Consider the following 27325-nt stretch of genomic DNA (forward strand, 5'->3'; position numbering starts at 1 on the left):
ATCATTCAATTAGATGTCAATACATCCTGACAGATCCGAAATGGTTGATATTTTGACAAGTGGTTTTTATGCAATTTTCTTTAGTCTCAGCAGTCAGACAATAACCTGAAATAAAGTATGACAATAACCACCTTTTTGAGCACCCTTGGTTCCGGAAGTATTTATTTTATTTTATTTTATTTTATTTTATTTTATTTTATTTTATTTTATTTTATTTTATTTTATTTTATTTTATTTTATTTTATTTTATTTTATTTTATTTTATTTTATTTTATTTTATTTTATTTTATTTTATTTTATTATTTTTTTTATTTTATTTTTTTTTATTTTTTATTTTTTTATTTTTTATTTTATTTTGATTTTTTTTTATAGGTTGTGTTAGGTCTTTCTAGTCTCAGAAGTTAGGAGACTAGGTTAATTTTCCCTTTATTTTCCTGTTTTGTTTTGGTTTGTTTTCCTTTATTTATTTATTTATTTATTTACTGTTGAAAGCATATGTCATTGTTTAAGAGCTCATGTTAGGTCTTTCTAGGTTTATATGTTATTGTTAAAAATCTAATTTGCTATGGAGAAAATAAATGACTGTTGTACTCTATTAACAGTTTACCCATTTAGTTTACGGCCATTTAGTCACTGCAAATACTGTATATCAAATAAAGATCTCACCACTTAAATCTGGGCTTGACCCTGCGGCCACTGATGCGTCATTGTGACCCTCTTGTGGGCCACTTAGAAAAGCCATAGTACTGTCCTTCCTCCTGCCTAACATCCCTCAATCAGAGAGAGTATTAGCTAATCGTGTCTGCAGATCTGACCCCTTTCCTCTTCCTCCCTGATAAGAAAATAACAGAGAATAATGAGAAAACGAGTAAAGAGAGTGGGTGGGAATCGGAGGAGAGAGAGCGTTGACTCTTGTCTATTCTCATTTCCCTGTCTCTCGGCGTCTCCCCAGAGACGCTTGATGTGATGACTGAATTTAGCCATGTGGCTCGTGCCTTCCGCTACCCCTTCCTGACCCTCCCTTTCTCTTACACAGATCTAGATACTCCACTAATGGGGCGGTTCTCTCATCGCTGAAAGAGAGAGGTGTGTGTGTGTGACCTCCTCACCTCCACTATCCCACGAGAGAGTCGGCCAGGTCATCTCGGCCTGACTCCAGGATCTGAGAGCACTCATAGGATTAGCAATCGGGGGAATTTTGATTAAAATGGCTGTATATCACAGCAGAGGTGTCTCTTAAGGTGCCTTAATTGTTGGAATACTTCCTCTTTAATCCTCTTGGTTACATCAGAATTTGTCTCATGTTACCAGACTAAAGTCTGGTCTAAATTGCAGAATATTCTGGCCAAGAACCACCCACTCAGACATGTAACGTTTTATGTGACATTTAAGATGGAATTGGATTTAGCCTTGAGCAAAACAGAATGTCTGGTTTAATTTCCACAATTAAAATGCTTGAATATCTGTCAAAGATTCAGTTCAATGAATCATTAACCAAATCCAGGTACTAATTCTTTCACAGAAGCACTCATTGCTGCACAAGAACTTTTAGTTTTCAAACATCATTCAATTTTTGTGTGTAAAACATGTGAAAAATGCCTAGATTCAATCCCCAACTGCTGTAACTCTTTGGTATCTTGCATCCAAGTCTTAAATAATCATGGTCGTCGTTCTGACACAAATCTCATCCAGTTTTGGGTAGTTCTCCCCTAACTGTAACCAAACAACACCATTTCCCCCACCTTCCCCACTGAGCTTTATCTTCCCACCTCACCCATGATGTGGAAAGTGAGATAATTGTTAGTTTTAACGGTCCACTTCCATTGACGTTGACTGATTCTCGTCCCACAAACTGTCCTCCCCAACTGCGCACCAGGAGGACACGGCGTCTTCCATATACCGTGTCTTGGAGCGCAGTACACACACTTGAGTTTTCAGTTGTAAGGAATCTCACAGGGGCAGGACTGCTGGTTTTCTTTACTTTGGCAGTGAGAGAGGGAAAGACGGGGAGGAAAAGAAAGAGAAAACCATCACCCTGGAGGTGACCATAAGGCATATATCCTCTAATGTTATTAGAGGGCTCTAATCCCCACTGCTTTGCTACTGGGGTACCAAACATCCTTGAGAGAAGGAAACAAAAGATGTCTGGGGAAAAGGAGGTGTGTGTGTGTATGTGTGTGTGTGTTTATCTGGGTTAAGGGGTGGTTTGGAAAAGGAATAGGACAAGTCTACAGAGATGACAAGTAGAGGGAGATAAAGAAACCATACAAGATAGTAAAAGAATGAGTGGGAGTTGGTGACTTAAACAGAGAAAATAATGAAGTAGAATTCCTAGAAAGGGATGACAGACTTTGAGAAAGGGAAGAGGAAGGTGAGGGGTGCTATTAACTGAAAGACGGAGAGAGAGAGTCTGAGAGAGAGAGTGTGTGTGTGTTTGTATCTGTAGGAGTGTATCTGACAGATAGCTTGAGCTCCTGTTTTGCTTGGATGAGGATTCCTGGCACAGTGTTTCCTCGCTCAGAATGAGACAAAGTCCTTTAGACCGTAAAATTGGGTCTTACCAACTGGATGAATCACGCAAAGCAATGTTTGGGTTATATTTCACCCTAGAATTGAAAATGATTTTTGCATAAAGATTTTATTAGGCCTATTTAAGTACCATTTTAAATTTTTTTTTATTATGACATTATTTTAATGACAACTATGCATTTTTTTTTTTTCATTACTGTTATATGAAAAAATTTAATGATTATACCTAATTATGAAAATAATATTTTGGCTAATTTAATTATAGACTTGGTTTTCTTTATGCAAAATACAATGTCCTGTTCTTCTTTTGATTTGGGGCTGCACTATGATCCAGACATTTCTTGACAGTTTTCACAATATTAACCCACACAACTTGAGCTCCTGTTTTGTTTGGATGAAGGTTCCTGGCACAGTTTCTTCTCTCCGAATGAGACCAGCCCCTCTTCAGAGCCAGCTGAGAATTGTGTTACCGCCAGTTGTACCTTTCACTCATTTCTCCTCTTCCTCAATCTCTCGTTCCCCCTTCCCCTCCATCACACCACAGAACCCTGTTGCATCATGCTTGTAATTATGGTGCAACTGGAGAAATGTCTGTGGCCCAGTTCAGTTTGGCAGTCAAGGATGGGAACGGAGTGTTTTGAAGGCGTTTGGATGTTCTGGCCTAGTGACTCCTCTGGCAGTTGAACCTGAGCTCTGATGGTCTTGGTCTAGTGATCTTATTGTTGAATCCCCACCCCTCTCATTGGTCAGGACATGTCACCTTTGTTTTGATTTCAGCCCATATGTGACCATCTGTCTTTTCTCCTTCTTGTGCCTTCTTCGTGGTATGACCTTTAACCTCAGTGGACACCTGAGCCTGCTTTGTACAGTCTGTTCTTTTTTTTCACCTTGGACTTTTTATTATGGGTCTTAATGCATTTAAAATCAACATGGAACTGCATTCACAACACATTTAACTTCAGTGATGTGACATTTCTGAGTGCAACAGAATTGTGAAATGTGATTTGATATTCATAGTTAATTATTTTTTTTATTTTTGTTTCAGAGGAGGTTTATAAATTGATGAAACATTATTATTATTATTATTATTATTATAACATATTCTTTCTTTATAATGACAATTAATGATGGATTGTGAACAATAACAACATTCACATTTATTACATTTGTGTTTTTGTAAATAAACTGAGCAACAAAATTAATTGATCATTTATTTTATTTATTTATCCTTTCATTCTATTGTTCATAAGTGGTAGTATCATCATCATCATCATCATCATCATATTCATTTGTATCATGTATATTAATATTATATTATATATTAATATGTATATTTTTATATATTTTTTTCTTGCTGTAGGAGATCTAAACGTGACTGTAAATGGAACAGTGCATCAAGGAGAGTTCAAATCCCATCAGTGGTTTGGAGCAACAGTACGAGTGCATGAAGATAGTGTGCTGGTAAGATCTTTTTACTTTTATTTTTGACTGTGTGAAAAATAGTCAGTATAATATTCAGTTTGGACTCATAAAAAAATTTAAAAAAATTGTGATTGAACGCATTACATTGCCTTCAATCACACATGTTCTAGAAGAAATAATGGTTGGTGACTCAAGTCTAAAAATGCTCGTAAAATGTCTGTGTAAGTTTCAAATTATAAACCGATCAGATCCAGCTCTATTTATTCCTTATAATTCCTTCGTTTTCTTTCTGAATTCGAACTTTGGCTTGTGGATAATGCGGGATTACTGTCTGTAACATCAAAAGCCCAGGTGCTGTTCTTCATGGATTATCAAACAGTGACCTGGATTTATGGTCATGGTTGCTTTACTCCAGAACTACTGTTGACCTCTCTTAGTGTCTTCTCTGCACTCTGCTAGCATGTGGGTTTTGTGTTTATAGAGTTGACTTTTAACTTCTAGCATTATCCATTCCATAGGCTTGTGCCCCCCTTTACTCATGGAGAACCGTGGCGGACATACCTCGTGCTGATACTACTGGCTCATGTTTTCTGGCCGTCGAAAACTTCACCAAGTTTGTGGAATACGCTCCGTGTCGCACAGGTGGGCTTGAAGTCAGTGATGATTTGTTAAGGCACTGTCCAATATAAGTCGTTTTGAAGTGAGAGTAACATAACTTGTTGTCCGTTGCAGAATTTGATGGAAGAAAAGGACAAGGCTACTGTCAAGGTGGATTCAGTGCTGATTTTACTCAGGTGAGACATTGTTAGAACTGAATAGAACATATCATTTCAAAATGTAATGCATATCTTCTGTTTTCTTCTTCTGATCTCACCTTGATACTGTTGTTATGTTACAGGAAGGAAAGGTGGTGCTTGGAGGACCTGGCAGTTACTTCTGGCAAGGTTTGGCTTTCAACATTTAAACACTAGTTTGAGAATACAGTCTTTTAAAAGCTCATCAGTATGTGGCATTTATATTAAGTATGGTATGACCACTTTAATTGAAAAATTTGGGGTCAGTAAGATTCTTTTTTTTTCTTCTTCATGGAGAGGATCTTTTTATCCAGGTAAGGATGTATTAAATCAAAGGTGACAGTAAAAGAAATGTATAAAGGAAGAAGAATGAACTGATTTGATGTAATTTCGAACAAAATCAGGCCAAAACGAGCTTCGTTTGGAGTTCAAAACAGCTTGCCAAAGCGAACTTTCCGGAAAAGTTTGCCTCGGCTGGTAAACACCTTTGTACTACCATTGGTCCGTGGCGATTACGCAATCGGTATGTGTGCGCAGATGTTCCGCCTTCTTTCACTTGGAAATCTTTTCTGGTTCATTTCCTCTAGTTAAGTCCGTCCAGGTTGGACATCCGTGAGCAAAAACATGAACACACTGGAGTAATAAATGAACGTGACGTGACTTTACTAGTGCCGAATTGCAGAGCTCATCCACGGTGCCATGATCAGATGCTTTTCTTATGCTTTATTTAAAAAATGATTGCATTTTTCTCAATTTTGTTGTAATTTTTGATCATTTTCCGTTCTCAAAATGTGAATATTTACATTTATTATTTGCATCGACTGTGACCTTTAGCTCAATGCAAGTGCAATTAAAAGATCAATTTCTCCTTACGATCTCTAGGCCAATTGATCACTGCAGTTAAACAAGAAATCGTCAAGGCCTATTACCCGGGATACTTCTTGACATCAGTGGATGGCCAATTTCAGACCAAACAGAAAAAAGAGATCACATTTGATGACAACTACATGGGTGCGTCTTTCCATCCCCCTTTTATTAGTTGTCGAGTAGTTTTTATTATTGCCTTATCACAGGGTGTTTCCTGTTTGTCACCTTACATATTTTCTTTTTTCCACATTCATTTGTTTAACAGGTTACTCATTGGCTGTGGGCGAGTTCAGTGGTGATGATAATGAAGGTGGGTGTCGTAACTCTAAAAAATAAAACCTCTACATTATATTGCTCAATTCGGTTACAGTTTCACTAGATTATTTTGGTGTCATTTTTTATTTACCCATTAAAAATGGAAATAGAATGACGGTGACAGTGTTTTGCCACAGATAATGATTTAACATCATCATCTGCTGTTTGAATAACCATAGACAGAAGCATTCAATCGGAGCACTGTATGTAGAACCTTTCAAAGGAAGTGTTATGATTATACCCTATTATATCCATTTCACTTAAACAAACTTGAAAACAGAGCACTTGGAGTGGCTCTGATCACCAGAATTCTCCGAGTTCCTGAGGAACCAACACATTTCCATGTTTCCACTACTAAATCTTTCTCTCTTTCCTCCTTTTTTTTAATTTTATTTTTTTGGCTTGCCTGCTCTCAGACTTTGTGACTGGAGTTCCCAGGGGAGTCAGACTCCATGGACAGGTGAGAAGAAGCAGTAACGTTATCAACTGTGCCATTTAGCCACAGAACTTTTTGCTCAAATTGGGGGTTACAGCAACTTTTCAGTGTGATTCATGTGACAAAATCCCTTACACATCCCCTAAAGTAACCCAGAGATTGATATGATGGTACTTAATGGAACTAAAATTATAGTGTGTTGCCTTTTCTTTTCAGGTTTCCATTCTCAATGGCTCTCTGGATTTGCTGAAGACTTTTACTGGAGAGCAAGTAAGTTTGATCCCATTTATTTATTTTCCAGTATGACAAACATTAAACAAGTGCAACATTCGGATTATAGTAGTATTAAACTTTTGGTACATACCATATTCCACACGGTCTAAGGTGAAATATGCATTGGTGCATTGATGTTTAATTATCAGAGAGGCTTAGTTATGGATTATTGTGGCCAGTAAGAAACCACCTAGTAAACTTGAACATTTTAGCAACCGTATAGGGATGCATAGTAACCATACAGAGCATCTTATCATCAACAAGTTTTGTATGGGCATGCACCACTGATATTTTCAAATCTAGTTTCTAATTTGTTCTATTGGCTTTTGTGGTGCAATACTAATAATATATGACTGCAGCTATTTTTGGACGTGGCATTTAAACAGAAGTTATGTCATTCTTACTGCTTTGCAAAGCTTCATCCCACCATGATATTCAAACTGTTGCACACTGATGATATAAGCAAAAATAATTTCCTTTAACAAGTCTCTTTAAACTGGGCTAGAGTGCTCTGTGGTAGGCAGTAAAGAACGGATTATGTGAGGCGAGAGCTTACGGGCAATTTTCCTAAACTAGCGCCACAGTTTTGCAAATGGAAATTGTTGGAGGCCTTTAACTGCTCTGATTGCCTCAGCTGAGTAAATACAATCAAAAAGCATTTGTGTGTGTGCCCACCTCAGGGGGGCTAGAAAAAGAGCCACATCTGAATCATCAAAGAGCTCTTTTCATGGACTCACACCACAAACTGGAGTAAATGTCAATGAAGGCCTTTAGGCGAAAAGTAATTGTTCATGTGACATTCATAAGATCCTACATGCTGTTTGCATGTACAGTGTAAAAATGTGTAGATCAATTCAGATCAATTACAGTTTATAGATTTTAATTCACCAGATGCTCCCAAATTTTTCAGATGGGCTCCTACTATGGCTACTCGGTGGCTGTTACTGACATCAACAACGACGGGTAGGTAATCATAACCAGGTTTAGACAAGAATGTGCCACAGGAATGTTATCAGTGTTTAAGTTTGTGGTTCGTATCACCTTCAGAATGACAGACCTGCTAGTTGGCGCTCCCATGTTCATGGTTCGTGACTCTGATGGGAGGTTAGAGGAGTTGGGTCGGGTCTACGTGTACTTGCAGAATGGACCTCTGGATCTCACACCTCAGCTACCTCACCTCACCGGCACACAGACGTTCGGCCGGTTTGGCAGCTCCATTACCCCTCTTGGAGATCTCAACCAAGATGGTTACAACGGTGAGAGATTTGTCCAGATTTTTGCATTTGTTAATCTGTCGGTCTTTAAATAACCATATCGGTTATTGGCCGATATTGGAGTTTCTTTATCAGTTTTGGTTGTTATTAGATCTATATCGGACAATATTTAATTGGGCATGCTTATTTGTCTAATGTTTACATTTAGAATACATTTGTAGTCATCTAACACTCATTTAAGTTAATTTTTTTTAAATAGAACACTGTGAAATGTAATATTTAGCAAATCTCAAAATGAATATCATTCATATTGTACATTATAATGTTATGATGCCTAAATTTACTTACATTTAATTAAGTGTTTAGTTTTGAATTTATTTAGATATGTTATTTGATTTAATATCGGTCACTTATCGGTTAATTTTAAATAATTATTTAATTTAATTTTGTTTTATTTTTGACTTATTTAGAATTTTAATATCTGTCACTTATCGGTTAATTTTAAATAATTATATATTTTTTTGTGTGTTTCATTTTTAACTTTAGACAAAATTATATTCAATTTTAACATCTGTCATTTATCGCTTGTTGCTTTTAGTTTTTAGTGTTTTATTTTAAATTTATTTAGAGAATATTATATTATAATATGGAATTTTAATGTCTGTCATTTATCGGTTCAATTAAAATTATTACTTAAAAAAATTAAAAATAATAATAATAATTTCTTTAGACAAAATAATATGGAATTTTAATATCTGTTGTTTATCATGATGTTATGGATGCTTTAATATCTGTTGTTTATCATTTATCATGATCACACATTATTAGCCAGAAATGTAACATCAGTGCACTCCTAATTCTGCAATCTGCTCTTAACAGATGTGGCCATCAGCTGTCCGTTTGGTGGGGAAAATAAACAAGGATTGGTGCTCATCTATAACGGACATGCTGGAGGACTCAGGGAAAAGCCCTCTCAGGTGATCGCTGGCCAATGGGCTTCTGCCACACCGTCAGCTCTACCTGCAAGTTTTGGTTACGCCCTTCGTGGAGGCAAAGACCTGGATAACAATGGCTACCCAGGTGAGAAAGCTTGTCGAGCTCTGTTGAGCTACCATAAACCACCACCATTACTTTTGAAATCTAGTCTGATATCATGTTTTTGTTGTTGCAGATCTCATTGTTGGTGCATTTGGTCAGGACACAGCTTTTCTTTACCGGTCAGTCAAACACATTTTTTATATTTTACATTTAAATTATATTTCTATTCATCAAAGAATCCTAAAAATGTATGTCAGTTTCAACAAAAATTAAGCAGCACAACAGTTTTCAACATTGAGAATCGTGAGAAAATTTTAATAATATTTCACAATATAATTGTTTTTACTGTATTTATGATTAAATAAATACAGCATCTGTGAGCAGAAGAGACTACTTCCATAAACTTTTGAATGGTAGTGTAGATATGGAAAGCTATTTAAATTTGAATCATAAAACTGTTTAAAATGCTAAATACTGATGTTATGTCATTTCCAGGTCTCGTCCTATTGTGAACACCAGTGCCACCTTGACTGTCTACCCAACTATGATTAATCCTGAGGAGAAAGTTTGCCCCATAAGCCGTGGGAACGAGACCCTGCATGTGTCCTGGTATGTCTGCCATCTTGTTTCGGCCAGAATTTGTTGTATTCCTGGTTCACTGCAGTAAATAGGATTTGGATAAACTTTAAATTGTCAGGCATTATAAATTGTGAGCATTCAACAAGCAATAATATGATATAACATCATGATCTTTCACATTTAACATCAGTTAAGCGGCAATGAAGTGCACTTATGTAGGAATTTTACAAATCTAATTTAGTAAATGAAGGTTACTTCATTACGTCCACAGTCGGGCTTCGTGTGTCCGGCTGAGCATATGGAAAGGTGTAGTTATGCTGTCGGCAGATGCCTTTCCAAATGGTTTGGACACGCTATGCTGGTTGAGAACGAGCCAGGAAGGTGGCGAGAAGCATAAAAAATTGCCCTTTCCCACCTCCATTATGTGCGTTTTTGAAATATGCATCCTATCTGTGGAAGGAAAGGAAACTCCACGGGGCTGGTCTCCATCTGACGTAAAACGTCTGTGTCTCCGCCTGTTCTGTTTTATACAGGGAAAGTTTGTATGCGTATGTCATGATTACAAGTCGTTGCCTAGACACAGAGGCTTTTGGGAGAATTTAGAGAGCGAGAGAGAGAGAGGTCTAGCAGTGGCTTTGAATGAGATATTGTTAAGTGGTGGAACAGCTGGGAAACATCAGGACGCACTGAGCTGCACACACACACACACACACACACACACACACACACACACACACACACACGTGCGCACACACATACACTGAGGCTTAGAAACACACATGGGAACACACTGCGTTCATTGCACAGGTCAGAAGTAGGCTGGATTGTGATTTTTCTTTTTTTCTTCACTCTTTCACTCTTTTCACCCTTCTGTATCTTGTTTCTTTTGTGTTCTTTGTTTTGTGTATCCTTTTTATTCTTATATCTTTATTATAGTATCCTTTCCTTTGTTATGGTATTATAGTATCCTTTCCTTTGTTATAGTATTATTATAGTATTCTTTCCTTTGTTACTACTTCTCTCTTTTTTTGGGAAACTTGACTTTTAAACTTTTTCAGACCTTTTTTAAACTTGTTAACTTTTTCAATCCTTTTTTAAAAGGTTTTCATTCTTTCATTGAACTGTCGTTAAAAAAAAAAATCATTTTTCTCTTTCTTGCTTGCTTTCAGTTGCACCATCATTTATTACTCTCAAATAGATGGATACATTTCTAATAACTTAATTAGATAATCATCTATTCTTTGGGGTCAGTTTTTTTTTAAATGAATACTTTTATTTAGCAAGGATGTATTCAATTGATCAAAAGTAAAACTAAAGACATTTATAATATTACAAAAGATTTCTATTTCAAATAAATAACTATTCATCAAAGAATCCTGACAAAAATGTATCACAGTTTCCGCAAAAATATTAAGCAGCTCAATAAATAGAAATGTTTCTTGAGCAGCAAATCAGCATATTAAAATGATTTCTGAAGGATCATGTGACACTGAAGACTGGAGTAATGATGTGGAAAAATGCTGGAATGAATTGAAATATTTAATCAATTTAAATTTAATAATATTTCACAATATTATAGTTTTTTTTTTTACTGTATTTTTGATCAATTAAATGCACACTTAGTGAGCATAAGTGACTTTTTTCAAAAACATGAAAAAATCGTACCGACTCCAAACTTTTGAAGGGTACATTACGTCAGTTAAATCACCTTTCCTTCCTTCCTTTCTTCAAGCTGTCAAGCCATTTGGCCTGAGGAAACGATGATAGCAAATATTTCATAGCCAAAGCGATGCAAACAATGTGCCTCATTGTAATAAGTCCACTTCACCTCTCATCATTTGTCTGCTGTGCTTCTTACAGTGTCAACCTGAGCTTTTGCCTAACAGCCAATGGGAAGCACCTACCAAATGATCTCGGTAAGCCACATCTGCTCCCGTTTACAGACCTGTAGGATCCCCTTTGCAAAGAGATCTTAATAATATTCCTTTTTAGATAAGCAACCACCTGCAACACCCAAGCATTGCAGTGGAATGTTATTCTAGGTTTAATTTTTTGCTTAATTTCTTCACAACCTAAAATAAATGTTTTTTGCAGAGCTTTGCTTAATATTTCTGTTTCCCATCCCATCCATAAGCATATCTTTGTCCATACGCAACCTTTACAATGCATTTATTCAGTAATTACTTCCCTCTATATGGAAGGCATCTTATGCCAATTTTAAATAAATCAATTAAATAATAAAAATTAAAACTTAAACCAGATTAACAATTTTGTTATAGAAAACTGTACGCAAAATATGTGACAAAATTGAAAATTTCATTTTCACAGTGACAATGCATCATCCCTGTCAAATCACCAGGTGTGTTTTATTTTTCAATTTGACAGGGATGATGCATTGTCACCTTAAAAAAAAATCATTTAATTTAACTTTCGATTTTGTCACATATTTTGCATGCAGTTTTCTATAATTAAATAGTTAATCTGGTTTTAGTTTTGGTTTTAATTGGTTTATTTAAAATTGGCAGAAAATGCCTTCCATACCTCTATTCCCCCCGGGCTAATGACACCACCATATGCCCTGGCATTAGAGGCCTAGACTATGTGTGAAGAATAACACCTACTACACACGCTCAGATAACTGAGCACAGGTGCCCAACATACATCTGAATGGCATGCACATTCCTTCATGCCCATCAAAAGCATTATGGCTTTTCTTAGAGTCTTTCTCTTCAGGTTTTGGATGATGATAAAACCTAAATGTTTGGGAGAACTTTCCACTCTTGCCAAAGCAAAAAGTTCTGATCTGACCAATTGGCTTTGAGATTTAGTGCCGTGTCAGCATGGCGCCGTCCTGCACCTGTGTGTGGAGCCAATGCTTAAAAGCGCTGTGCCCAAAAGACTTCTAAATATATCTGTTAATGGGCCTGTGTTGTAGAGTTTAACGTTGAAGTTCAGCTGGACCGTCTGAAGCAGCAGCAGAAGGGGTCCATACGGAGAGCTCTGTTTTTAGACACCCATCTTCCCACACAGAAGAGGACTATGACTGTGCCAAATGGAGGCAGAGTCTGCAGCGACACTAAGATCTACTTGCGGGTGAGTTTTACCTACAAAACCTTGAAAACTGGGAGATTACTGGTATTACTAGAAATATAACAATACACTTATGTCATGTTGCGGTTCGATACACAATACTGATCTCACGATACAATACTCTCAACAACTTAAAGGGATAGTTCTGTCATCATTTACTCTCCCTCAAGTTGTTCCAATGTATACTGAATGAATTTCTTTGTTCTGCTGAACACAATGGAAGATATTTGGAAGAATGGAAAGCAGATCTCGCCCCTCATTGATTACCAATTATTTATTTTTTTTATAATTTTTTTTTTTCTGCTATGGAAGTTAATGGGGGGCGAGATCTGTTTGGCAACAAACATTCTTCCAAATATCTTCCTTTGTGTTCAGCAGAGCAAAGAAATTCATTCAGGTTTGAAACAACTTGAGGGTGAGTAAATGATGACAGAATTTTCATTTTTGGGTGAACTATCCCTTTAATACCTTTTATACTTCAAACAAATCAAACAAATAAGCCATGATAAACGGTTTTAAAAAAATTAGTTCATTAAAATGCTAAATTTGGTATTACATCAGGAATAGACTTGAACAGGGCAATGGTGGTGACAGCATAGAAATATTCATAATTATAATTTTGATAGACATATATGTTTGCACTCTGTCCCTGACTACATGCATTTACATTATTAAATAATGTATTTTAATTTATTAATAATAATGAATACACATGGAAGTTAATTGTGTGACCTTCTGGGATTACCATATTTGATGCTAAATAAAATCTTTAATTTCTATACATGATGCATATTGTTTTCATCCACGATATATATTGTTGCATTTTGCATTGCGATTTGTTGTGACACTCCGAGGTATTACTATTGCTAATCTATTACATTTAGGCATGTAATCATGTCCTAATGTGGCATTCAGAAGATAGTTGTTGTTTAATGTACATTTTACAAGCAAGGGGATTGTGAGCCAATGAGAATTAAGAGTAGGCGGGGTTAACCAATGGAAATTTGCTGTGGAAAAATTACCTACACCATTGAAGTGATTTTTTTCCATTTATTAGTAAAAGATAAGTGTTAAGTGAAGATAAGTGTGGCAACACACAAATAAATGCTGCGAGGGATTAAGAGTGTCATTTCATCCTGCTTTCTGACCTTTCTCACAAACTCCCACTCTGTTTTCCCCGGAGTGTAGGATGAGAAGGACTTCAGGGATAAGTTGTCTCCCATCTTCGTTGCGCTCAACTTCAGCCTGAACCCTCAATCCGCGGCAGACAGACACGGCCTGCGGCCCATCCTCAACTACCAGACGGCGGAGCTCATCGAACAGAAAGTACGTACATTTGCTGCTGCAGATATCCCACAATGCTTTGCAGGAGTATTGCATGGTGCGGTGTGTTCTTCTCCCCCTTCATAACGAGATTATCAAAACATACATCTGGGATGTTCTCCAGATTGTCTGGAAAGCCATTTGAGAGCCGGAGGAAATGTGTAGCGTGTACAGCGGATAACTTTTCACTGTCCCACCAGGAGAAGCTCTCTGGGCATTGTGGAAACTCCACCGTAGAGGTGTTTGTGTGTATAAAGGGTTAATAGATTTGTGTTTTTTTCCGGGCGGGCCCTCACAGGCCATATGCCGTCTGTTTAGGTTGAACGTTTTGGGTGGCAGTTTTCTCTCGGTAGTCATTGAGACAGTGCCGAACACATGGGCCGCTGTGTTTCTGCATTTGGTCATTCTAATCAGAGATCTTGGAAACATTGCAGATGGAGCGATCTTCTAAAACTTTCGCTTATTCGGGCCAAGTGGAAGCTCTTTCATTCATGATAAACGAGTGTATCCATTATAATCAAAAGGAAAATTCTTGTTCATGTTGGTTTCATATGATTAAAAAAATTAAAATTAAAATAAACATAAACTGTTAAACTATTTTCAATTTAAAATTTGATTACGCTAAAAATATCATTTTGTAATAATTTATTATTATTTATATTAATTATTATTAGGAGTACTATTAATAATATTTATATAATGTTTATACTCTATAAAAATGATTGCAGTAACAACAACAACAATAATAATAATAATAATAATTATATTTTTTACTATATAATTATAATTTTATATATATATATATATATATATATATATATATATATATATATATATAAATAAAATGAGTAGTAGTAGTAATAGTATTACCCTTTCATTATGAATATTGCATATGTACTGTACGTGTGTGTAAAATATATGCAATATTAATAATGAAAGGGTAATACTATTACTACTACTACTCATTTTATTTTTATTTACTTTAAAATAATGTGGATATAATTATATAGTAAAAAATATAATTATCATTATTATTATTATTATTGTTGTTGTTACTGCAATCATTTTTTATAGAGTATAAACATTATATAAATATCCACAATAATAATATTGTTGGTTGTTGTTGTTGTTACCACAATATATTTTTATAGAGTATAAGTACAAATATTGTTGGTAACCTATTTACAATATTTATACTCTATAAAAATATATTGTGGTAACAACAATATTATTAATATTAATTACTCTAAAACATTATGGATATTTATATAATAGAGTAATTAATTACATTTATACAACATGATAAAATACTTCTTTATTAAATAATATATTTTCCTAGTAAAAAATAAGAGATTATGCCGAACTTCTAAGTCTTTTCTTTTCAAGAATTGATGGAATAAATGAATAGATCTGACAAAAAGCTTGTATGTGGTTTTTATTTGCATGGGACCATCAATCTGAGGCTCCATATTCGTCTTGCCTTTTGATGAGAGATGTTTTGGACCTCCTTTGATAAATGTTATGAGTGATCTCGCTTGGCGCCCTCCAGTTTGCTGACCCAGTCATGCTGTTTGCAGACCCTGACACTTCCGTAAACACTTGATGGTGGTTTTGGCTGAGGGTCGGCTTGGACATATGCACATGTGACCTTCTCTTGTATCTCCTCTTGGTCTTCGAATTGTTTGGTTGCTGCAGTGAACCTAAACAACCCTCTCCAGGAGGTTCAGAGTTGTGGAAAGGGGTGGGTTGTAATTAGAGCTCAGCGATTGCTGATTACAGGGAAGCCACTTCGCCCTTTCTAATCTCCCATTCTATTTTTTTATCCTCATCGTCATGTTGCGTCATCCTCGCACATGTTGGAAATACGGCATCAGGTGGTAGCAATTAGCCGTGGCACGACTTTCCCCTTTTCTTGATGTTTTAGATTCATTCATACATTGTATATGGATATGGATTCTCTCTCATTAATGTGTGTGTGTGTGTGCGCTTTGGGATGTATTTGTGTGTGTGGTGAGAGTTGGGTGGTGTCGCGTGCAGCTAGCATGCGGTTTAGGGGTGGCAGCCTCTGATGTGGATGTTAGTGGCAGATAGAACAGCCATAGCTCTTTAATCCTTTAAATAAGCTCTATACATTTTTTGAAGCCAATACACATCTGCTCTTCAGCCCAGAATTCATTCAGCGTTGTTTACTATTCTAAAACTTGTTATTTCAGGCGGCTGAGAAGTGATGTTTACCAATGCAAATGGTAATGTATTTTAGGCGGCACTATCCTCTGACGTGCGCTAATACTTGACCCAACTGAACGGACTGTTTATGATGAAGCTCGCTGCTGCGGGATGTTGTTTACAAATATCTCATGAGTACTTTGCTTGGATTTTTGAAAATATCTGCAGTTGTTTAATAGGAGTTTGTAAAGGTTTATTGTTTTTTTTTTTTTTTTTTTTTTTTATGTGTAAAGAGCCCAAAGATGTTTAATTGCATTATTGGTTATAGGAATTGTATTATATGCCTATTTGAATGACATTGGAGTCATTCTGTGTCCGATGAGGGAAAAAATCGAGATTGAGAATCTTTTTTTTTTCTTTTTTTTTTTTGGGATCACAATCTTAGTAAATGAATGAAAAAGTTTCTACTTTTAACTTTAAAGTCAACATGGACCCTATGTATTGATTATTAAAAAAAAATTCTACAATAATAATAGTTATAATAATAAAGATTATGCCAAATTCAAAGTTGGCAAAAAATAATATTTTTTTATATATGGCATGAATAGCTTTTTATGTATTTTTGAATACATTTGTAATTACAATAATAAACAAAATAATTAATAATAAACAAAAATAAAAGCTTACATTTGTTCTGTATTTGCATATGACTATAGATTTGCCTGGCAGGGTAGCCATGTCTACTGTTTTTCTGCGGAATTAGGCTACTTTTAAACTTGCCGCGGGTTGATGATTTTTATTTTATTTTTTTATTTAATTAAGATTTATTTGACTGAAATGCTTGTATTGAGATATTTTACCCATTTTACATTCTAACAATGATACAACTGTGCTAGATGATGAGTTTTGTGAGGAAGGGCACTGATAGGGAGCTCCTTTATTAAAACAGACTTTTAACTTTTAACAGACTTAAAACGGCGTTTGATTACTGCTATAAAGTGATTTTCAAGTTGAATTGTGTATAACGCATACAGTGACTTGTAAAATATGCATTCTAGGTATGGGAGTGGCATATTTTGAGTTTTGATATTTGGGGAAGGGTCATTGGGCTAGTTTTGGGCTACTTTGATTAAACTTTGGACTAGTTTTGTTACGCAGACCTGGCAACCCTGCAGCCTGGCTTCATTCTGGTTGCCAAATATTCATCATCCAAACAATTTCTGAAAGACCAAATCAGGTCCTTTTTCTCATGTAATACCCTGTTTCAAGTCGCATTACAAAAGTAAAATGCGTTGCAAATTGACAATACAATAATCTCTCTCTGACATTAAGTAACTGACCTTAACTTTTTTTCTGGCTTCTGCTCTAGGCCCAGATTTTATTGGACTGTGGAGAGGACAACATTTGCGTCCCTGACCTGAAACTCTCCGTGCACGGGTAAGATGATTAGCAAGAAATGCAAAAAAATAAATAAAGGCCTGGGGTTTAGTTTGCTTGTTGCAAAGTTTGCAGAAACGCATAAAAAGTTGAAACATTTTAGGCTCGAGAAATGAGTAATTGCTATTCAAGCTACTGTTAAGATGAGATATTTAGATAAATATATGTGATGAGTCACAGCTTTTAGAAAGTCTCAGTAATGGATAGAGTTTTTCCAGGTGAGAATAGTGACACACACACAAATGCACAGATACACACTGGAAAAAAAACAGGAAGGAGGGCTAAGCAACAGGTGCTGGGATTGGCTGACTTAGCTTTAAAACAAACAAAACAAAAAACTGGATAGATGAAATGGATAAGTTTGGAAAATTTCTCCCTGCAGTTGATTTGTGAAATCTGTGGGTATTTTCTCTGTCTTTTATACATCGATTTGTTTGCATTTGCTGTAATTCTTCGACCGCAAAAAATGCGCCTTACCAAAAACGTTACAGATTTGTTGCATTTGTCTTAGGTCACATATTTACGAAACTGCGTAGGGCATTAATTCTCTCCGCAGAGTGATTTGGATTATCTTGACATTCAACAAGCAGAGGGAATAATACGACTTGGAAATTCACTGGAGGGGTTATTCTTTAGGAGAAAATGTGAAACTACATCTAGACGGCTTCCCAGAGAATGCCTGGGACAACATGGCTTATCTTTGGTACCACTGTCAGCATCTGCTTCCCAGGTCCATGTTGAGGAAACCCAGCCAAGTTCTCCGTTTCACTCAAATTAACTTTTTGTACTGAATCACTTCCATGTGATTATTAGAGCTCACTGGTGTTAATTTGTTGTGAGGATCGTGATATTTATTTTGATTAGCAATTGAATGTTAAATCTTGACCTTCTTGTGACATGACCCTAACCTCATATGTGCCATCTAAAGGGGTTTGTTATGAAAGTGCAGCAAGCGACGGCTTCCATGTAGGTTGGAGTCTCCCACCAGCCGAGTGCCAGTGTTTGAATTCAGTATGTGCCGCTTCCCCAGCATGGCTTTACGAGGCCAGGCGGTAATTGGAAGCGTCTGTGTGGCCCTCGCATGGAATTTCTCATTGTGTCTGAGATGTAGAGAGAAAAGAAAGGGGGGGGGGGGACATGTAGGAATAGAAAAAGGGAACTTTGCGGAATGTTTCACAGTCTTTGTCGTTGCATGTTGAACTTTATTGCTACAATGGAAATTAGGGGTTTTTAATAGGAAATGTGTGTGTAATGCAGGAGGAAGGGCTTCCTGTTGGAAAGATCTGGGTGATTTTTCACCGCTAGATCAGCAGAATTACACTTTCTTTTTTGAAAGAAATTAATGCTTTTATTCAGCACGGATTGATCAAAAATAACACATTTATAATGTTACAGGAGATTTCTGTTTCAAATAAATACTGTTCTTTTGAACTTTGTTCATTAAAAAAATCCTGAAGAAAATGTATCATGGTTTCACAAAATTTTTTTTTTTTTTTTTTTTTACATTGATAATAATAATAAGACATGTTTTTTGTGCACCAAATCAGCATATCAGAATGATTTCTGAAGGATCATGTGACACTGAAGACTGGAGTAATGATGCTGAAAATTCAGCTTTGCCGTCACTGGAATAAATTACATTTTAAAATATATTCAAATAGAAAACTATAGAAATATTTTAGATGCAATAATATTCTACATCTTTTACTGTATTTTTGATCAAATAAATGCAGCCTTGGTGAGCATAAGAAACTTATTTCAAAAACATTATTTTTTTAATCATACCGACCCCAAACTTTTGAATGGTAATTTCCTCTATGGTTTATACTTTACAACAAAATTTCAAAATGTAGGTGTATATCTATCTACTTTTTTATTGATTAATTAGTAGTGCTTGTTAACATACTAAAGCTATTGCTTATATTCTGGGTTAGAGATTTGAACGTCTACCTTTATAAATAAACATTGGCCAATAACTCCTCCCACAACGTTTGTACTATTGCTCTAAGATTAAATCAGCACTTGATAAACTCTATAGAAGACCCAGACCCTATAGAAGGTAAATTAGCTGCCAAGGCAAGAGTTGAATGTTTTGTTCATGTTTTGGGTACTGCAGGGACAGGAAGGAAGTGTACATGGGCGATGACAACTCTCTGACCCTGACTTTCAACGCGAAGAACGATGGAGGCGGAGCTTATGAGGCCGAGCTGTATGTGGTCTTGCCACCAGAGGCCGACTACAGCGGAATAGCCCGCAATAATGAGGTGAGATATGGAGACCCTCCCTCCAGGTGCTGCCTATTACAGGGACGTGTGCCAGATCCCGTCCGTTAACTCCTACATGTGTTCAGCATTTCAGCTGAGAAAGACCTTTGTTCTGTTACTTTGATACTCAAGAAAAGATGTGTTTTTTATTAATGGAGACATGTGATGAGAAATCCCGTAGTGAGGCAAAACTCGACAGCGGTCGGTGTTTTAATGTTTCAAACTGGTGGTTAGGGAAATGATCAAATGTAATAAATTCAAATGTTCAAATAAAATATTGTAACAATTTGAATAATTATTTTTGCTTTAGTACAATGACAATGAAGTTATCAATTATTAGATTTGGTAAACAACATGTCTTTCTAATATAAAACTATTATTTTCTTACAGTATAAATGGGTCTTTATACATGAATATATATATATATATATATATACTGTATATATATAGATGACTATTCAAGGAAAGAGTGTCTCTCACAAGAGGATCATGGGCATCAAAAAGGGCTAACACCAGTTTTAATGAATTACTTGAACATATTTTCATCCCTAAGGATAATTTAGAGCAAACATGTAACATTCAACAGTAGTACCAGAACTGGTCTAAACAGTCAAGACATGAGTCAGGAGTATGGGGTGTGTGTGTGTGTGTGTGTGTGTTTTCCGAAATTGACTGGTCTTTTTCTCTATTTCTCTGGACAGAGTCTGACCCAGCTGACCTGCAGTTATGAGACGGAGAATCAGACCCGTTACCTCAGCTGTGACCTGGGGAACCCCATGAAATCAGGCACCAGCGTAAGCACACTTACACTCTTCTTTCTGTTTGTGACTTGAGGTTTCACATTGTTATTGAAAAAGCACCTTTTATCAAATGCGATTGAATCATACTAATCTCCCAGTGTTGTCTGAAAATAGTAAAAAAAAATATTTTGACAGTCATGGAAATGTGTAGAATCTTATGATGTCATGGAAAATACATTTCTATAGAGAATATCTATCTGTCTGTCTGCACGTATGTCTTTACGTCTATCTCTACATCCATCGTCTCTCTCTCTCATATATATTGTCTCTATATCTATCTACAGCTATCGTCTCTATCTCTATGTATCAATCTATATATCTCTATTGTCTCTCTATATATCTCTATATTTATAGTTATATTTATTCTCAACTATAATTTTTTTCCTTGGCCAGAAACTGCTTTTTGTGTGTGCAATTTCTATAAAATTATTTTTTTAACAATCCAGTTATCCTTATCCAGTAATCAAAAACATCTGGAAAAGCGGCAATTCTGATTACTGACAACTAGCATTCTACCAAATAAAATCCAGACCTCCAGCAACCATAATTGTGTGTCCTGTTAGTCATGTAACCTTTATTAGTCACCTAACCTGTTAGTCAGCTCGTAGTGCTGTCCGGGGGTCTTGTTAAGGGCTGTGTTGGAACATGTTCGGACAGGCAGGAAGTTCCCACTAGCGATGCAGGAAGTGACAGTCATTTAGGCCCTACCCTCTTAGAGAGTGGAGTTCCCCTTTCCAAAATGCCACTGTGTGAAGATGGAGGGATTTTGGGCTTTTTAATGTGTCTGCAGAGATGGAGTATAATTGGGTGATTGTTCAAACTGCTCCATGTCAATATGTGTTTCCAGACGCCTCTGTATGTTTCAGTCAGCGCAGCAACACTGCTCTCATTAGTTCAAGGCAGGTTATCTGGGTGGTTTATTCAGCAATTTTATTATTAACGTTATTTTGGGTCATTATTTTTAGATTCCAGGACCACCAAAGAGGTTCCTCGCAACAACTGGCCTGTCTCTGTAATCGTATCTTATTTAATGAGATATTCTGAAATCACACCTACCCCCACACGCACGGACACCCACACGCAAGTTCTCACGCATGGAGATGAGTGAAAACTAGAGCCGCTCGTATAGGGTCTTATTGCCAGAGTTTGTGTGCGTGCGGTGGGAGCATAAAACCACAATTATAAAAGGGAGGCTGGAACTCCCATGCAGTCTGGGGTTGTGTAGGTGACTTCAGCACTTTAGGGATGAGGGTAGTAACTAACTGGAGTGCTTTTGACAGTGCAGCTAAACATGACATCACTAAGATGAATGAGAGAGGATACATTTTAGTGTTTCCACTTGTGTTTTTTGGATGGAGTACAGGAAAGAAACATTCCACCAACATCAACATCCAGTCTGTTGCTATGGTAGACAGTGCATTATGGGTGATTTGTATGTTCTGTGTGCTGTAGAGAATTCTCTGGGGTAATCCGTGGACAGCTGCAATTCAGTATTGTGACATTGCAAATATTGTTGGCTCCTTTATGATAAATTGCTTGTGTTTTCTCAAATTATTTGGTCGTTTTAGCTCAAATTTTCTGATGAATGAAATGTACGTGTATGGATTAAAGTTCACATTACCTTATGGGATAATATGATTTAGAAATGTATTTTGTTTAAATTTTTGCAGCTATGGGCCGGACTGCGATTCACAGTACCACGTCTCAAGGACACACACAAATTTGTGCAGTTTGACCTACAGATCCGTAGGTATGAAACTTGAGAATATACACAAATAAACACAGCTTATTTTTATTTATTTATCGAAAATAAACATTCACATTATACTGTACAGTAAATAAAATCTATACAGTAGCAAGCATGGATAATATATAATGTATACGTGTGTGTGTATGTATGTGTGTATATAATATGAAGAGTTCAGATGCAGTTCAGATCATTTTTATCAAGCTCGTATATTTAAGTTCAGTAATTTCACTTAAATGGCAATAATTTTCATTGCCATTTAAGTGAAATTACTGAACTTAAATATACGAGCTTGATAAAACTGATCATTCTCGAAGAAAATTTCAGATGGCACATAGAGGCTTTTGCATCTGAACTCTTCATATTAGGGCTGTGAAATGATTAATCACGATTAATAGCATCCAAAATAAAAGTTTGTGTGGACTGTGTATAGTTATTTTGTATATATGAATCCACACACACATGCATGTATATAGTTAAGGAATAAAATAAATGCACATTTTTATTAATATTTTAAAAATATATGATTGACAACCTTAAATAAATTAATGTAATGATTTATTTAAAAATACAATAAATACTGGCCATAATATGTTTTTTTTTTTACTATTATTAAAAAAATAAATCAGACTGTTATGGTCACTGATATATCATGCATCTGTAATATACGGTCAGGTTAGTTGCACATGCCCTTAAATATGCTCTTTATTAAGCTCTCCATCTGTCCATCTGCAGTAAGAATGAGAATAACTCCCAGAGTGAAGTCGTCCCCTACAAGCTGGAGGTGGTGGTCCAGTCTGATGTTATTCTGCAGGGGTGAGTTCACATGCAGAACCCATTTAGAAGTGCTTCACAAGACCATAGCTCTTCTGGAACTCTCACTAGGAAGCTCTCCCTGTTCCCTCACCTTCTCATTTTCTCTTTATCTCTCATTTTACAGTGTTTCCAGACCAGACAAGGTCTTCTTTCCCCCACCTAACTGGAAGTTGACCAAGAATGTAATGGTTGAACAGGATGTTGGACCCTCCATCCAGCACACTTACGAGGTAAAGACCTTGTCTGAGTCCTTCAGTTGGACTTGAAGCCAGAGTTGCCTGTCATTGATAGGAATCCAGAGTAATGGCTATAAATCACTATGGTACAATTTTGGGATGTATGGCTGCCTAGAAACTAGCAGTTACATTTGCAGGATTTAAAATGTCTGCCCTTCTACTTTTTTTTACCTTAAGACTTAATTTCATAATTTCTTTTCATGAACCGAATATATACAGTATATACAGATAATTTTATTTTTTATTTTAGGTTATTTTATTTAATATTAAAAAATAATATAAATTTAACTTATATTTTTTTTATTGGATTTCATTTTAAGTCCATTTCATATATATCCTTTTTTTTTTATGTCAGTGAGTGCCGCTGTAATTGCTGCTTGCAGTTTGGTTTCCTTATACATACTTTCTGCCAGGATTCTGCAGATGAGTCATGCAAACAACTTGTACATGGAGAAGTTGTCATGGAGAATCTCCAACAGTTACACATAGGTCCTGAAATAGCACAAGGCATCAAGTCATCCTTTTATGATGACCAGAGAGTACAGAAACACCTGTGGAGCACGACTTTAATCTGTGGTTGTGATGGCGTACGTGTGTTCATGAAAATAACAAAGCCGCAACCTTGATGTTAAACCAATGCGGTTGAGAGGGTTTATTATGACAACATACATTTGACTCATCTCTCTTTCTCTCTCTCTCTCTCTCTCTCTCTCAGTTGGTGAACAACGGGCCGAGCCGCATCAGTCACACTCAACTTCAGCTCAGATGCCCCATGAATCTTCAAAGTAACAGGTTCATTTACCCTCTGGAGGTAATGACGGAGGGGCCTGTTAACTGCACCACCCACAACATAGTCAACCCCTTGAACCTCAAGGTAAGACGCCCAGGGTTAACTGCAGGTTAGAGATTTGATCAGGGTTCACCTGATGAAGTAAATGATACTGGAGTGCTGTCTGTCATTATGTGCATGACTTTGATCTATCAGGCTTTTCTTTTAAAGCACTGTTTACGTGAGAATCAAATGAAACTTATCAGGAACGTGTCTGGGTCATATATCACCCAAAATGAAAGATGAAGCCTATTTGTAGACCCTTAGGCTTGAATACATTATTTTCATGAGATTTCTCATTATCGCAATGGAAAAATGTCATTCTCATTATTATAATATGAAAAAAAAGAAAGAAAAAAAAGTTAGAAAAATTGTGCAAAATTGTAATGAAAATAGTCATGTAAAAATTAAGTTGAAATCAAATGTTTAATTTTCCTCATGAAAATGTTTTATATATATATATATATATATATATATATATATATATATATATATATATATATATATATATATATATATATATATATATAATTTTTTTTGAGATTTTCTTAAGATGTTAATCTGTAGCAATTTATGCTGTAAAGATATTAGACAGGAGACTCACATGCAGTTATGTGAGGAGAGAACAGAAGCTCTTAAAGGGTTAGTTCACCAAAAAATGAAAATTCTGTCAGTAATTACTCACCCTCATGTTGTTCCAACCCTGTAAGACTTTCGTTCATCTTTGGAACACAAATTAAGATATTTTTGATGAAATCTTAGAGCTGTCTCACTCCTCCATACGCTTCTCGATATCTTCCACCCCAGAAAAGTTAGTAAAGACATCGTTAAAATAGTCCAAGTGACTACAGTGGCTCAACCTTAAGTTTATCAAGTGTCGAGAATACTTTTTGTGCGCAAAAAAACACAAAAATAACGACTTTATTCAACTATTAATTTTCTTCTGTGTGGGCCTCTGAGTGAGTTCACATAGTGTAACAGAACGTAGGCTCACTATTGGCCGACGCTGGTCATGTGTGTGATGCTGGCCAATAGTGAGCCTACGTTTCAGATTTCATCAAAAAATATCTTAATTTGTGTTCTGAAGATGAACGAAAGTCTTACTGGGTTGGAACAACATGAGGGTGAGTAATTACTGACAGGATTTTCTTTTTTGGGTGAACTAACCCTTTAAAGGGGACAGAGCTTGTTCATGAAAAGCTCAATTTAAACTCAAGGGACATCCGCTGTCAGTAACACCCAGTATGTCCCAATACAGTCTCAAATACATATGCCAAACACTTAAACACACCACCCATCCATCCATATTTCCTAATATGTCCACCCTGTCCCTCGAACAGCCCCACCCAAGGGCATTAAAGCAGCCTTTGATCCTCCTGCCATACTCTCATCTCAATCTGCTTCCCTTCGTTCTTCACGTCCCACTGCTGTCTATATAAACACAGCCATCAGCTTAATCAGAGCTTCTTATGAAAGACCCCTCAACAACTCTTCCCTCTCCAAGAGCTCACAAATGATCTGAACAAATGAGGGATCTCGCGTTAAAAAAAGGAATTTGAATCTCCATAAATGTAATGATTATTTCCCAACAAGTTGGGGACATATTTCTATTTACAAGTTATACGTTTCTACACCCGTCTCTCTATTCTGTCCAATCTGATGGGCGTATGGATGATTCGTAACACAAAACTGCTGTTACATCTGGGATTGTGCAGAACTCCTCTACGAAGTGGTTGTTTGTTCAGTTTCTCATGCTGTTTTAGGGTGTTTTCTTGGTTTTTGAGGAGAGTATGAGTCCACACAATGGAGAAGTTGAGGAAAATTCAGACATCTGTTGCAAAATACCCCTTGTTTCCTGCACGTTGTGTCCCTCCCGTTGAGCTCACGGCTGAATGTCAGTGTTGAGTCAGAGGGCGTCAGTACAGATTGAACCGTGATGTCAGAGTCCACAATGTCCAAAAGGGTGGCGAGTTTCCTTTCAATGTTCTGTTCCCTTTTTCTCACTCTGTCTTTAGCTCCAGCAGTCTTCTACTGAACAGCCTCCTTTGCGAGACGCGGCACGGGAACACCACATCGAGAAGAGGGAAACACACAAGGGCGAGCTGTCTCAGCTGACCAATCTGGTGAGATTTCTTCAATGTGAAGAGGGAAAAAAGTTTATAAAAAAGGCAAAACACAAAGAAAGCGAGTGAAACATTAGCTCTGTTCAGAAACTTAGAGAGCTGCCTAAATAGGGAGCTGCCTAATAAGACAACATCCTAACTGAACCAGAACCTCATAAGTGAGTCATTTGAAACACTCTGCAGTGTCAGCAACTCAAATAACCCAATTAGCACTTCTTGCAATTGATTCCAGTAGTTAGTAAGCTAATGACTTCCCTGCTGAAAAGACATCTTATACCATCATGAACTGGCTTGCTGGTCTTAGTTGGTCTCCTAGCCTTGTCAGGCTGGTCTGTTGGCTGATTTTGGAGTGGGTTTTGGAAACTTTTCAGCTGGTCAGGCTGGGAGACTAGCTAAACACCAGCTCAGCCATGCTGAGAGACCTTCTTAACCCTTAAACGCATACCTCGGGTCTTTAGTGACCCGGGATGTCATTCACTACCCTCCTCCTCATTCATTTTTTAAAGTTAGACTTCAACCTTCTTAGTATTCCTCAATCAATTTATTATAAACAATGTTTATGTCAAAAAAAAAAAAAAAAAAAAATGTTTTCCTGTACATTTTTTGGGGTAAAAATTTAATTGGGTCGCTAGCGACCCGAGGTTTGTAACAGTGTAAATATTTTTTTTTCTGCTCAACAATAATTCAATCTTTGATGACTAAATAAGAGCAATTCACCTTTATTTACACAAGGTTGCAATGTCTCATACACAATGATGAAGTGACGTTTCACTTATAGTTATCGCAGGCAGAAAACAAAAGAGTAGGAAGTATCATCAGCAAAACTTTTAATGGCTCAGTGATTTACTGGAGAGCAAGTACTGAACACAAACAAATATTAGTGTTACTGTCACTTGGTGGATCTGGTGAAAAAGCTCAAAATATTGATTTTGAAGATGTTGAAAATGATAGTTTTGAGAATATGATCACTAATATGAGCCAGATGCTGAATGTACTGGGAAATGAGCTCTGACGAGGACAGTGATGA

At 36.4% G+C, this 27325-nt stretch overlaps 1 protein-coding gene across 1 annotated transcript in view; it reads left to right on the forward strand.

Annotated features, from left to right (window-relative positions):
* Nucleotides 1-27325, forward strand: part of itga5 (integrin, alpha 5 (fibronectin receptor, alpha polypeptide)) — a 52152-nt gene that overhangs the window by 17232 nt on the left and 7595 nt on the right. Inside the window, exons 3-26 of the mRNA XM_082146177.1 lie at nucleotides 3890-3990; nucleotides 4470-4593; nucleotides 4684-4745; nucleotides 4850-4895; nucleotides 5628-5756; nucleotides 5878-5922; nucleotides 6344-6387; nucleotides 6580-6633; nucleotides 7547-7599; nucleotides 7684-7892; nucleotides 8730-8930; nucleotides 9022-9067; nucleotides 9384-9497; nucleotides 11328-11383; nucleotides 12403-12560; nucleotides 13746-13883; nucleotides 17416-17483; nucleotides 19600-19747; nucleotides 20449-20541; nucleotides 22218-22297; nucleotides 23030-23110; nucleotides 23235-23340; nucleotides 24062-24220; nucleotides 26191-26298. Of these exons, the coding sequence (XP_082002303.1) occupies nucleotides 3890-3990; nucleotides 4470-4593; nucleotides 4684-4745; nucleotides 4850-4895; nucleotides 5628-5756; nucleotides 5878-5922; nucleotides 6344-6387; nucleotides 6580-6633; nucleotides 7547-7599; nucleotides 7684-7892; nucleotides 8730-8930; nucleotides 9022-9067; nucleotides 9384-9497; nucleotides 11328-11383; nucleotides 12403-12560; nucleotides 13746-13883; nucleotides 17416-17483; nucleotides 19600-19747; nucleotides 20449-20541; nucleotides 22218-22297; nucleotides 23030-23110; nucleotides 23235-23340; nucleotides 24062-24220; nucleotides 26191-26298 (2423 nt within the window). The remainder of the gene's footprint in view (nucleotides 1-3889; nucleotides 3991-4469; nucleotides 4594-4683; nucleotides 4746-4849; nucleotides 4896-5627; nucleotides 5757-5877; nucleotides 5923-6343; nucleotides 6388-6579; nucleotides 6634-7546; nucleotides 7600-7683; nucleotides 7893-8729; nucleotides 8931-9021; nucleotides 9068-9383; nucleotides 9498-11327; nucleotides 11384-12402; nucleotides 12561-13745; nucleotides 13884-17415; nucleotides 17484-19599; nucleotides 19748-20448; nucleotides 20542-22217; nucleotides 22298-23029; nucleotides 23111-23234; nucleotides 23341-24061; nucleotides 24221-26190; nucleotides 26299-27325) is intronic.

Source organism: Leuciscus leuciscus, assembly GCF_965113295.1.
Source record: "Leuciscus leuciscus genome assembly, chromosome: 18".
In the NCBI taxonomy this organism is placed as follows: Eukaryota; Metazoa; Chordata; class Actinopteri; order Cypriniformes; family Leuciscidae; genus Leuciscus; species Leuciscus leuciscus.